The sequence below is a fragment of the Aquarana catesbeiana genome, linkage group LG12 (assembly GCF_042186555.1).
Source record: "Aquarana catesbeiana isolate 2022-GZ linkage group LG12, ASM4218655v1, whole genome shotgun sequence".
NCBI classification, from domain to species: domain Eukaryota; kingdom Metazoa; phylum Chordata; class Amphibia; order Anura; family Ranidae; genus Aquarana; species Aquarana catesbeiana.
In genome coordinates this window covers 47299482-47311524 of record NC_133335.1, presented here as the reverse complement: position 1 = coordinate 47311524, position 12043 = coordinate 47299482, and the positions used below count along the sequence as shown (strand labels likewise).

The following is a 12043-nucleotide window of genomic DNA, read 5'->3' as shown; positions in this document are numbered from 1 at the left end:
ATAAAACAGACTATTTGTGTCTTCTGGGGACCCATGCTGCTTCTATGGCTACTGTTTGCAGGTTGATTAGGTAGACCCTTGCTCAGGCCTACACCATTAAGGGTCAGGCTCCTCCTTTTTCCTGTTTAGGTCCATTCCACTAGGTCATAAGCGATTCCTGGGTTTTTATTATCAGGTGACCGTGCCTGAGGTCTTTTAGGCAGCTACTTGGTCATCTGTTCACACCCCCACTAATGCCCTAGTACACGTGATGAGAAAAACTGAAGAAAAATACTGCTTTCGGAGCAATCGTCCGATAATCTGATCATTAGTACACACCTTTTTAAGAGCCGATCACGACAGTTCATGCGAAATTATCCAAAGGGACACACATGAAAATTTTCCCCGTACAATAACAGAACAAACGATTTGCGTGTAATTTTGTACAATATTTTTACAAAAAAAGTGGTTTGACCAAGGCCGGACATGCTCAAACTTAATACAGTACATTACATCACTTCCCAAGTTGTATTCTGTCGTACGAGAATTTTTGTAACTTTGGTAACCTATTGGCTTTCGATATGAGACATGCAAAAAAAAAAAAAAAAAACGGACTATCATTCATCTGATATTCTTGTGTACAAGGCTTGCGTTTTGCAAGGTCAATATCGTTGCATCCTTGAATGCATGTTTGGGCCACAAGATTTTACAGGTGGCGGTTCAATTTAAAGTGTTTATAACCCTAAAAAAAAAAGTTCCTTTTTACTTTAACCACTTCAATACCAGACACTTTTTAAATGACAATTGCACGGTCATGCTACAATATGGGAACAAAATTATAAAAATGTTGTTTGGGTACAAACAAAACTTTTTCTTTTGGTGCTATTTGATCACCTTTTGCGGTTTTTATTTTTTTTCTAAACAAAAATTTAAAAACAAAGTTTTTTTATTTGTTTCGGATTGGCATATCCCTGGTGGTCTGGGGAGCTGCGCTAATAAACAATCAGCACAGACCCCCCCCCCCTGGTCAGGAGAGCCACCGATCTGCTCTCCTCTACTAGTATGTGTCAGACGCGAGTGAGGAATAGCCGATAAACGGTACTTCCTGTTAACATCATAATTGGACGTGGCTGATCATGTGGTAAAGAGCCTCTGTCAGATCTTTACCGAGATCGGTGATGCGGTGTGTCAGACTGACACACCACACCACTGATGCAGCTTATCCTGCTGGACGTCATATGACGCCCAGTCAGGATAATTGAACCACCGCCCGGCTGTCCTTTTGCTATAGGCCGGGCAGGAAGTGTTTAAAGTATGTTATACAGCACAGCACAGTGCTAGTACTGTGTAATTTGGCCCTTTCTATCACCTGGCTAGTCCTGCCTGGTTCTGCCCTCCCTCTGTAAACTGACCACAGTTTATTATGGCTTCTGAGCCCTGACACCTTGGTCAGTTTACGTGCCTCCATCATCCACAGCTCTGCTCTCCCCCCTCACCCCTCATTCCCTGCCTGCCTGTCAGCTCCTGTGTCTCTGAGCTGGCTAATTAGTAATAAAGTAAACCTTAAACGGTCACTGTCAGCCCTTCTTATGAAGCCATAACAGTGTAAATATTTGTGGAAAACAAAGCCTCTACATACTGTTTTTTTCAGATCTTCATGCCGGCCACGTGACTCCTGACAGCTCTCCTCCCATCTACGGCGGCTGGGGCTGAGCGGCCAGCACAGCGGTCATGTGACCCCCCCCCAGCTGATGCCAAAGGGAGATCTTGGCCCCTTCTGCTGTTGCCCATACATCGGAGTAGAAGAGCGGTCGGTTGTCATGTGACCGGCGTGAGGATCTCTAAAAAAATTGTAGAGGCTTTGTTTTTCACAAATATTTACACTGTTTTGGCTGCACAAAAGAGGGGCTGGCAGTGACAGGTTTTTTTTTTTTTTTTTTTTTTTTTTTTTTAATATATGGAAGTGTTACAAACACTTTGAGTCTGCGGTCAATATTAAAGTACTAGGCTGTGTCCTTCAATGAACACAGGGAAAGGGATTTTACGGTGAGAAAAACAAATCCTAATTTAGTCAGCGAGTACTCCTGAAGACAACCGGTTTTGGCAGCATAGGAGGGGGTTACTAATAACCCTTTATTTCCCAGGGAGGACTTTGATTCTGATACAATATGCTCCTGATAAAAGTAACTTTCTAAAAATGTCCATTGTTTTGGATAGAGTGGACCAGTGGTTAGTTCCCAAGACGGTGTTGATTCCTATTCCATGATGAAATTCCAAGGGCAGGTTGAAAAGCCAGTTTTTTGTTTTTTATTTTTTTGTTTTTTTTGTTTTGTTTTTTTCTCCTTACCCTTTTCCTATTCCCCGGTAGCAATTATTAGTCTGCTAGAATTGTACCTACATACTATTCTGGAATCCACTAGAGGGATGAATTCTCCTGCCCTTTAGTGAACACTCTGCAGGCATACGAAGTGTGTCTAAAAAGTTTGCTGAACGGTCTGATATCTCAACCACTTCACTGGCCAGGTGGGCACACACATGCACATGGCTATCCAGAGACGCGCCACCTAGCATAGAGTACATGTGACGGTCAGAGTAAACCCGCTGCGGGCAGTCAGTGTGAGAGGTAAGGTCACAGTGCAATGGAGAAACAAGTGAACATTAAGTTCTGCTACAAACTGGGGAAACCAGAGACTGATAAAATGATGGCACAGGTGTACAGGCTGGAAGCCGTGAGCAGAAAATGTTTTCCGGTCGGCTGTCGACAAGTAGAACCCCAGACATGATTGAGCGAGTGACAAATGCTGGCATGAGATCGGCGACTGTTGGCACAAACCGGGAGCAGATTTTCGCTTACACAAATCTTCGGGGAAGATGATGACCACCATGTCCACCAATGCCCAATTCCTCCGCCATCAATCGTAGCGTCAGTCGCTGATCTCCTGCGAGCATTTGTCGCACACTCTCGATCATGTCTGGGGTTCTGCGTCAACGGCAGACCTGAACGTGGCTCATCCTCAGTCGTTTCCTTCTCATCGCGAAAGTGTTTGAACCAGTTGTAAATACGTTTTGTAGCAGAACTTGATGTTCACTTGTTGCTCCATTGCTCTGTGACCTTACCTCTCACACTGACTACGTTTGACTGCCCACAGCAGGTTACCCTGATGGTCACTTGTGCTCCACGCTAGGTAATGCTTCCTGATGTGTCTCTGGATAGCCATGTGCATGCGTTTACACCTGGCCCATGTTGCTATTTTTTGAGATATCGGACCATTCACCAAACATTTTAGACACGCCTTGTGTATTGAAAATTTAGTGAGGGTAATGCGAGTGGGACTGGCTGAACCTAGCCTGTCTCTGCTGTTCCGGGGTGGGTAGGAGATTTCTACCAGTGTGAAACCCTGCCCCACTTAAAATGAAAAGGATTTTTAGGTCACATTACTTTTGAAAGCAATGTAGTATTATAACCTACCAATAATGTGGAACACCCCCTGCAAAATAAATGCATTTCCCCACTCCAGCTTTTAGGTGGTTCCATCTCCCATTCCCAGACAGCATGAGCATCTGACTATGATAAAGGGGAGGGGGTGTGAGAGGAGGTAGCACATGTGCACCACCAGTGATAGAGGGGCTGTATATGCCTTTTTGGTTCAATTTTAAAGAAATGTACTAACGTGTTGCATTGGCAAAACATTCGGCAAGAAACTAGGGGTGTGGGAAGAGGTTAGAATGTTGGAACTGTCCCAAAGGTAGATGGAAGCTTTGATTTAGTCCTTAAAGTGGTTCTAAAGAAATATTTTTAAAATAACTAACATGTTCTACTTACCTGCTCTGTGTAATGGTTTTGCACAGAGCATCCCCAATCTCCTTTTTGGATACCCTGCCGGCGGTCCTGGCTCCTCCCTAGCCAAGTGCCTCCAATAGCAAGCTTCTTGCTATGGGGGCGCTTGAGTCCATCTGTGTGCCTATTCACACATGAGAACAGCTCAGCCCTGCCCCTGCTCTCTCCTGATTGGCTTACTAGCTGTGATTGATAGCAACCGGAGCCAATGAGGGGGGAGAGACCCAGGAGAGCTGCTGCTCTCATGCACATCACTGGATTGAGGTGGGGCTCAGGTAAGTATAAGGGGGGGGGGGCTGCACCCAGAGGGTTTTTACCCTGATGCATAGAATGTATTAAGGTAAAAACCTTTAGAACCACTTTAGGGAATGGAGGAACTATTTTTGAGGCTATCATGGGCTTAAGCCTCGGTTCACACCAGAGGCGGCACGACTTGCAGGTCGCCTCACCGAGGCGACCTGCACACGACTGCTGGGGCGACTTGCAAGACGACTTCTGTATAGAAGTCTATGCAAGTCGCCCCCAAAGTAGTACAGGAACCTTTCTTCTAAGTCGGAGCGACTTGCGTCGCTCCGATTAGAACGGTTCCATTGTACAGAACGGGAGGCGACTTGTCAGGCGGCTAGGTCGCCTGACAACTCGCCCCCGTGTGAACCGAGCCTTAATGGTACTGTATAAGGACTTCAACACGTAGATGTATAAAAAAAATATTTATTGCTACAATTTTTAAAATAAACAAGAAAAACAAAACACACATATTGAAAGACAAATTGTGCCGCAAAAAGGCACATAGATGCTCCTTATTAACTGGACAATAGCATGGTGCAGTCCAGATTTTTCTCCACGTTTCTCAGACAGGTCCACTTCTTCAGGTGTTTTAGAGAGCAAGCACGAAAATGTTTTCTACAGAAAGAACTATAATATTTATAAGAATGACAACGTAATAGAATGTTGCCTGACATTGATTTATTTTATTTTTTTTTTTACCACCTGTTGAGCTCTGGTGACCCCTTGTGGTGGACCTTCTACATCTTTATGTACCTAAGGTGAATTGAAATACCTTCCAAATGTATTTTAAGCTACTTTCATGCTGTAGCCGTGGCCGCATCAGCGCTAAAGCGCCGCCTGTTTTAGCACTTTTAACCCCAGCTAGCAGCCAAAGAAGGGGTTAAAACCGTCCACGGTGTGGCGCTTCCGAAGAACTGTTCAGGCGCTTTGGAAGCGTTGCCCATGCATTCCAATGGGCAGGGGCGCCCCAAAGATGCTGCTTGAAGGACTTTTTTTTTTGCGCACCACCCCAGTGTGAAAACACTCGGGCTTTCACACTCGGGAAGCAGTTTTCAGGTGCTTTACAGGTGCTATTTTTAGCGCTAAAACTCCTGAAAACTGGCTTCAGTGTGAAAGGGGTCTTAGACCAATCTTTTCATGGTCTTTTCATGGTCTTTTTAGGTATTCAGATGAGGTTATATCTGGCCTCGCTTTTACCCCAGTGATCTTTGTGGCAATAATCCATTTAGCATGTGTAGCCCCAGAACCACCCCTAGCCAAGATGCTACGATATTTTGGTACAGTGTGTGACTCAACACAAATGTCTCTATCCTTTTTTCCTTTCAGACCATCTTCTCTGGGTTTCTTTTATTTGATATCTTTGTACCCCCCCAGACCGGGAATATATTTACCCCCCCCCCCCCCCTTTTTTTTTTTTTCTTTTCTTTTTTTTTTTTTTTTTCTTTTTTTAAATGGTGTTCCCATAGTTGCTGGGGCTGAGGTATACTGTGCCACGCCTTGGGTAAGATTATAAACAGCCTCTATGTGATGAAGAATATCTTTTATTTTTGTCTTCTGCTATCTTGTCATAATTATTATTCTTTCTGTAGAAAAAAATGTTGTGCTTGTTCTTTAAAACTCCTGAAGAAGCGGACCCATCCGCGATACATGTCGAGAAGAATCTGGATATATGTTATAACATATATACACTATATTGCCAAACGTATTGGGTCGCCTGCCTTTTCACGCACATGAACTTTAATGTCATCCAAGTCTTAGTCCAAAGGATTCAATTTTGAGTTGGCCCACCCTTTACAGCTATAACGGCTTCAACTCTTCTGGGAAGGCTGTACACAAGGTTTAGGAGTGTGTCTATGGGAATGTTTGACCATTCTTCCAGAAGCGCATTTTATGAGGTCAGGCACTGATGTGCATAAGAAGGCCTGGCTTGCAGTCTCCGCTCTAATTCATCCCAAAGGTGTTTTATTGGTTTGAGGTCAGGACCGTGCATTCCAGTCAAGTTCCTCCACCCCAAATTTGCTCAGGCACGCTGTATTGCCAAAAGTATTGGGCCACCCTTCTAAATCATTTGGTGGAGGGGGGATTATGGTGTGAGGTTGATTTTCAGAGGTTGGGCTTGGCCCCTTAGTTTCAGTGAAGGGAACTCTTAAGGTGTCAGCAAACTAAGATAATTTGGACAGTTTCATGCTCCCAACCAACTTTGTGGGAACAGTTTGGGGATGGCCCCTTCCTGTTTAAATATGACTGCTCACCAATGTACAAAGCAAGGTCCATAAAAACATGGATGAGCAAGTTTGGGGTGGAGGAACCTGACTGGCCTGCACAGAGTCCTGACCTTAACCCGATAGAACACCTTTGGGATGAATTGGAGTGGAGACTGCGAGCCAGGCCTTCTCGTCCCTGACCTCACAAATGTGCTTCTGGAAGAATGGTCAAACGTTCCATTTCCTAAACCTTGTGGACAGCCTTCCCAGAAGAGTTGAAGCTGTTATAGCTGCAAAGAGTGAGCCAACTCAATATTGAACCCTACGGACTAAGACGTCATTAAAAATTGTGTGTCTAAAGGCAGGCATCCCCAATACCTTTGACAATATAATGTATGTGGGTTTAAATTATCAGCTCTTTGCCATCACCATGCTATTGTCCAGTAAATAGGGAGCATCTGGGTGCCCTTTTGTGGCACAATGTATTTTCTATATGTGTTTTATTTTTTTTTTTTTTATTGTTAATATATATTGCTTTTTATACATCTATCCTATATGTTGAAGTCCTTATACATTACTATTAAAGTCCATGATGGCCTCAAAAATAGTTCCTCCATAATGAATACAGGACATAGGTACGTTCAATGTAATTTTCTGGCACAAATTTTACACTTTAGAGAATGCATCAGGCTGGGCTCACACTAGTGTGAATTGGATGTGGATTTCCTTGCATCCAATTCACATGTCAGGAGATTGTGACTGGCTCTCACCTCTCTGCAGCGGCTCCAGTGTGAATGGCAGGAGTCCTGTGCATCTTTTGGTCCATTTCAGGTCTGAAATTCAGCCAAAAAGTGGGGCTGAAAACAGACCTGAAACGGTGAATGGAGACACACCGGACTCGTGCGTGTTCTAGTGTGAACCCAGCCTTAAACCCACCTTTTTTTAGGAGAGAGCTGGTGGGTGGGAGGGCTACAGTAGACCATAAGCCACTCAGCATCTGCTGGCCCCTATATAGCAAATTCAATGTAAACATTCCGTTGTGGCAGTCTTGCAGGAGGTTAAAATCAAAGACTTCTCAAAGCTTTCTATATTGTTTCTAAGCACTTACTCTAATTGCATGCATGAAGCCCAGCTAATGCTCCCAAAGGAGTTGCAGAATCATTAGCTTATCTACCTTTGTATTTTTCACAGCCACTTCCTATTCTCATTATCGCCATGCAGCTGTTGCTGAGCCCCCTATAGGGCAATAAACTAATAGCTGTCTGAGCAGAAGCTACCCTGCCATGCACTACCACCTATCCAGATTTAGAGGGCGTGTTGTAATTGGCGCCTTGCACACAATTTTTCTCAGGTTGCTAGCTTTGTGCGTGGGCTGAGAACATTTTTCTTTTCCAAGTCTTGTGCTTTATGGCTGTCTTGCTAATGATCTATAGCTGGCTTTGGTCAGATCTTTTTGGCTTTTCATGTTGTACTGGAAGGTGTGGGACATGCAGAGGTGTCAAAGTAATAATCACAGGTTTGTACTGACATCTAATGGCCAGACTGTGGAACTGAAAATCTAAAATGATATATATTGGCAGTGAACACTTCTGGGTCTCCTGTCATGGAACTAGGAGTCCTATCATAGCCTGTCGGACTAATACCTAAACATGGATGTCCTGTGATCTGTGCAGGAATTTGTGGACAAGGAGAAAGCCATAGCGAAAGCCCTGGAGGAGCTACGTGCGAACTTCTACTGCGAGTTATGTGACAAGCAGTATCAGAAGCACCAGGAGTTTGACAACCACATCAATTCCTATGACCACGCACACAAACAGGTAAAGTGAAGGCAGAACTCTACTCAAAATGGGCTTTCCCTTTTGGGTAGATTGGGGCAAGGTATGATCTTTTGCTGGGTCTTTGCTTTTTGGAGAGATTGCCACCCCCCACCCCCACCCACTCAGCAAAGCCCAATCCCTATTGATTGAGAAATCAATGTGCAGGCTCCGATTCCTGACCACCTTCAGAAACTGCTAACTTCCTGAGTGTCTTGCTGATGCTTTGTCTTAAATTCTTTGAGCCATTGACTCAAAATAAATTTCTTCAGCTTTATTTGTTGCATGCTTGTTTTGCATCAGTTGGTCAGTAAATGTTGAAGCCAGGCAGCTAGCGTTTTCTAAAGCAGGCCTGTGGAGGCAGCACCCCCCCTTCCTCCCTCATATTCATATTAAGTAAATCTGTTGTGAAAGAAACTATCTGTACCATTTAATAAAATCTTCAAACATTGCTAATAGAAAATGTTAGAGGGGATGCAGTACAGCTCTTTCCTGCACACTCTGTTGGGTTTTTATATCTGGCTGTATGGATAATTTTCTTAGGTGTATATAGCTTACTGTAAAAGCAAAGATTAGCCTGTCACAGCCATGAAGGGAGAGATTCTTAACCAGAGTCCTATGGGATATATGTATATTTACTGTAGATCAGCCTTTCCCAGTTAGGGGACACACACACACTCACACTCACACTCACACTCACACTCACTCACACTCACACTCACACTCACACTCACACTCACACTCTCACACACTCACTCTCACACACTCACTCTCACACACTCACTCTCACACACTCACTCTCACACACTCACTCTCACACACTCACTCTCACACACTCACTCTCACACACACACACTCACACACTCACTCTCACACACTCACTCTCACACACACACACTCACACTCACACACTCACACTCACACTCACACACTCACACTCTATTGGGATGCCTGCCTTTACACCCGCACATCAACTTTAATGGCGTCTTAATCCGTAGGGTTCAGTATTGAGTTGGCCCGCCCTTGGCAGCTTCAGCTCTTCTGGGAAGGCTGTCCACAAGGTTTAGGAGTGTGTCTATGGGAATGTTGACCATTCTTCCAGAAGCACATTTGTGAGGTCAGGCACTGATGTTAGATGAGAAGGCCTGGCTCACAGTCTGCTCTCTAATTCATCCCAAAGGTGTTCTGTCGGGTTGAGGTCAGGGCTCTGTGCAGGCCAGTCAATTTGGGAGCATGAAATTGTCCAAAATGTCTTGGCATGCCGAAACCTTAAGAGTTCCCTTCACTGGAACTAAGGGGCAAAGCCCCTCCCCTGTAAAACAACCCCACACCATAAATACACACACACACACACACACACACACACACACACACACACACACACACACACACACACACACACACACACACACACACACACACACACACACACACACACACACACACCAAATTATTTGGACCAGTGCACACAGCAAGGTCCATAAAGACCTGGATGAGCCAGTTTGGTATGGAGGAACTTGACTGGCCTGCACAGAGTCCTGACCTCAACCCGATAGAACACCTTTGGGAGGAATTGTAGCAGAGACTGTGAGCCAGGCCTTCTCATTCACATCAGTGTCGGACCTCACAAACGCGCTTCTAGAAAAATGGTCAAACATTCCCATAAACACACTCCTAAATCTTGTGGACGGCCTTCCCAGAAGAGTTGAAACTCTTATAGCTGCAAAGGGTGGGCCAACTCAATATTTAATCCTACGGCCGAAGACTGGGATGCCATTAAAGTTCATGTACGTGTAAAGGCAGACGTCCCATTACTTTTGTTAATACAGTGTATATATATATATATATATATATATATATATATATATATATATATATATATATATATATATATATATATATATATATATATATATATATATATATATATATATATATATATATATATATATTTTCTACATCAGCTATTCCCTACCCGGGTTGCTAGGGGTTTCTTGAGCTGTGGGTGACTGACCTCCCATTTGCAGGACCCATGCCACTTGGCAAAGCCAGTAGCATGATGAAAATTACCCTTTTAGCTATCTGTAAGGGTACATTCTTTCTATTGACCACCAATATAAGGGACATTTTTGCCATTGACCTATACTAAATTGGTTTGATTAGGGTTTCCTTGGGGTAAAAAGGTTGAGACACTGCTATGTGTGGGTGTGTGTGTGTATGTATATATGTATGTATGTATGTATGTGTGTGTATATATTTTTATATATAGTGTACGTGTGTGTGTGTGTGTGTGTGTGTGTGTGTGTGTGTGTGTGTGTGTATATATATATATATATATATATATATATATATATATATATATATATATACACACACACTATTTAAATATATATATTAATATTGTGTGTGTGTGTATATATAAACCCCCTTAAATTTTTTCACTCTTAAAATTAAATTTTTAAGTTCATTTCTTTTCCTCATTAATGTACACACAGCACCCCATATTGACAGAAAAACACAGAATTGTTGACATTTTTGCAGATTTATTAAAAAAACAAAAACTGAAATATCACATGGTCCTAAGTATTCAGACCCTTTGCTCAGTATTTAGTAGAAGCCCCTTTTGATCTAATACAGCCATGAGTCTTTTTGGGAAAGATGCAACAAGTTTTTCACACCTGGATTTGGGGATCCTCTGCCATTCCTCCTTGCAGATCCTCTCAAGTTCTGTCAGGTTGGATGGTAAACGTTGGTGGACGGCCATTTTTAGGTCTCTCCAGAGATGCTCAATTGGGTTTAAGTCAGGGCTCTGGCTGGGCCATTCAAGAACAGTCATGGAGTTGTTGTGAAGCCATTCCTTCGTTATTTTAGCTGTGTGCTTAGGGTCATTGTCTTGTTGGAAGGTAAACCTTCGGCACAGTCTGAGGTCCTGAGCACTCTGGAGAAGGTTTTCGTCCAGGATATCCCTGTACTTGGCCGCATTCATCTTTCCCTCGATTGCAACCAGTCGTCCTGTCCCTGCAGCTGAAAAACACCCCCACAGCATGATGCTGCCACCACCATGCTTCACTGTTGGGACTGTATTGGACAGGTGATGAGCAGTGCCTGGTTTTCTCGACACATAGAGCTTAGAATTAAGGCCAAAACGTTCTATCTTGGTCTCATCAGACCAAAGAATCTTATTTCTCACCATCTTGGAGTCCTTCAGGTGTTTTTTAGCAAACTCCATGCGGGCTTTTATGTGTCTTGCACTGAGGAGAGGCTTCCGTCTGGCCACTCTGCCATAAAGCCCCGACTGGTGGAGGGCTGCAGTGATGGTTGACTTTCTACAACTTTCTCCCATTTTCCGACTGCATCTCTGGAGCTCAGCCACAGGGATCTTTGGGTTCTTCTTTACCTCTCTCACCAAGGCTCTTCTCCCCCGATAGCTCAGTTTGGCCGGACGGCCAGCTCCAGGAAGGGTTCTGGTCGTCCCAAACATCTTCCATTTAAGGATTATGGAGGCCACTGTGCTCCTAGGAACCTTAAGTGCAGCAGAAATTTTTTTCTAACCTTGGCCAGATCTGTGCCTTGCCACAATTTTGTCTGTGAGCTCTTCAGGCAGTTCCTTTGACCTCATGATTCTCATTTGCTCTGACATGCACTGTGAGCTGTAAGGTCTTATATAGACAGGGGTGTGGCTTTCCTAATCAAGTCCAATCAGTATAATCAAACACAGCTGGACTCAAATGAAGGTGTAGAACCATCTCAAGGATGATCAGAAGAAATGGGCAGCACCTGAGTTATATGAGTGTCACAGCAAAGGGTCTGAATACTTAGGACCATTTCATATTTCAGTTTTTCTTTTTTAATCTGTAAAAATGTCAACAATTCTGTGTTTTTCTGTCAATATGGGGTGCTGTGTGTACATTATTGAGGAA

At 43.7% G+C, this 12043-nt stretch overlaps 1 protein-coding gene across 7 annotated transcripts in view; it reads left to right on the top strand.

Annotated features, from left to right (window-relative positions):
- The window catches only part of LOC141114172 (G patch domain-containing protein 8-like), a 62228-nt gene that overhangs the window by 35391 nt on the left and 14794 nt on the right, over positions 1-12043 (top strand). For 6 of the 7 annotated variants that reach the window (XM_073607706.1, XM_073607701.1, XM_073607702.1 and 3 more), the window contains one exon: positions 7983-8126. The exons of the other annotated variant lie outside the window; for it this stretch is intronic. In XM_073607706.1, coding sequence (XP_073463807.1) covers positions 7983-8126 — 144 coding nt within the window. The remainder of the gene's footprint in view (positions 1-7982; positions 8127-12043) is intronic. 7 annotated transcript variants of the gene reach the window in all.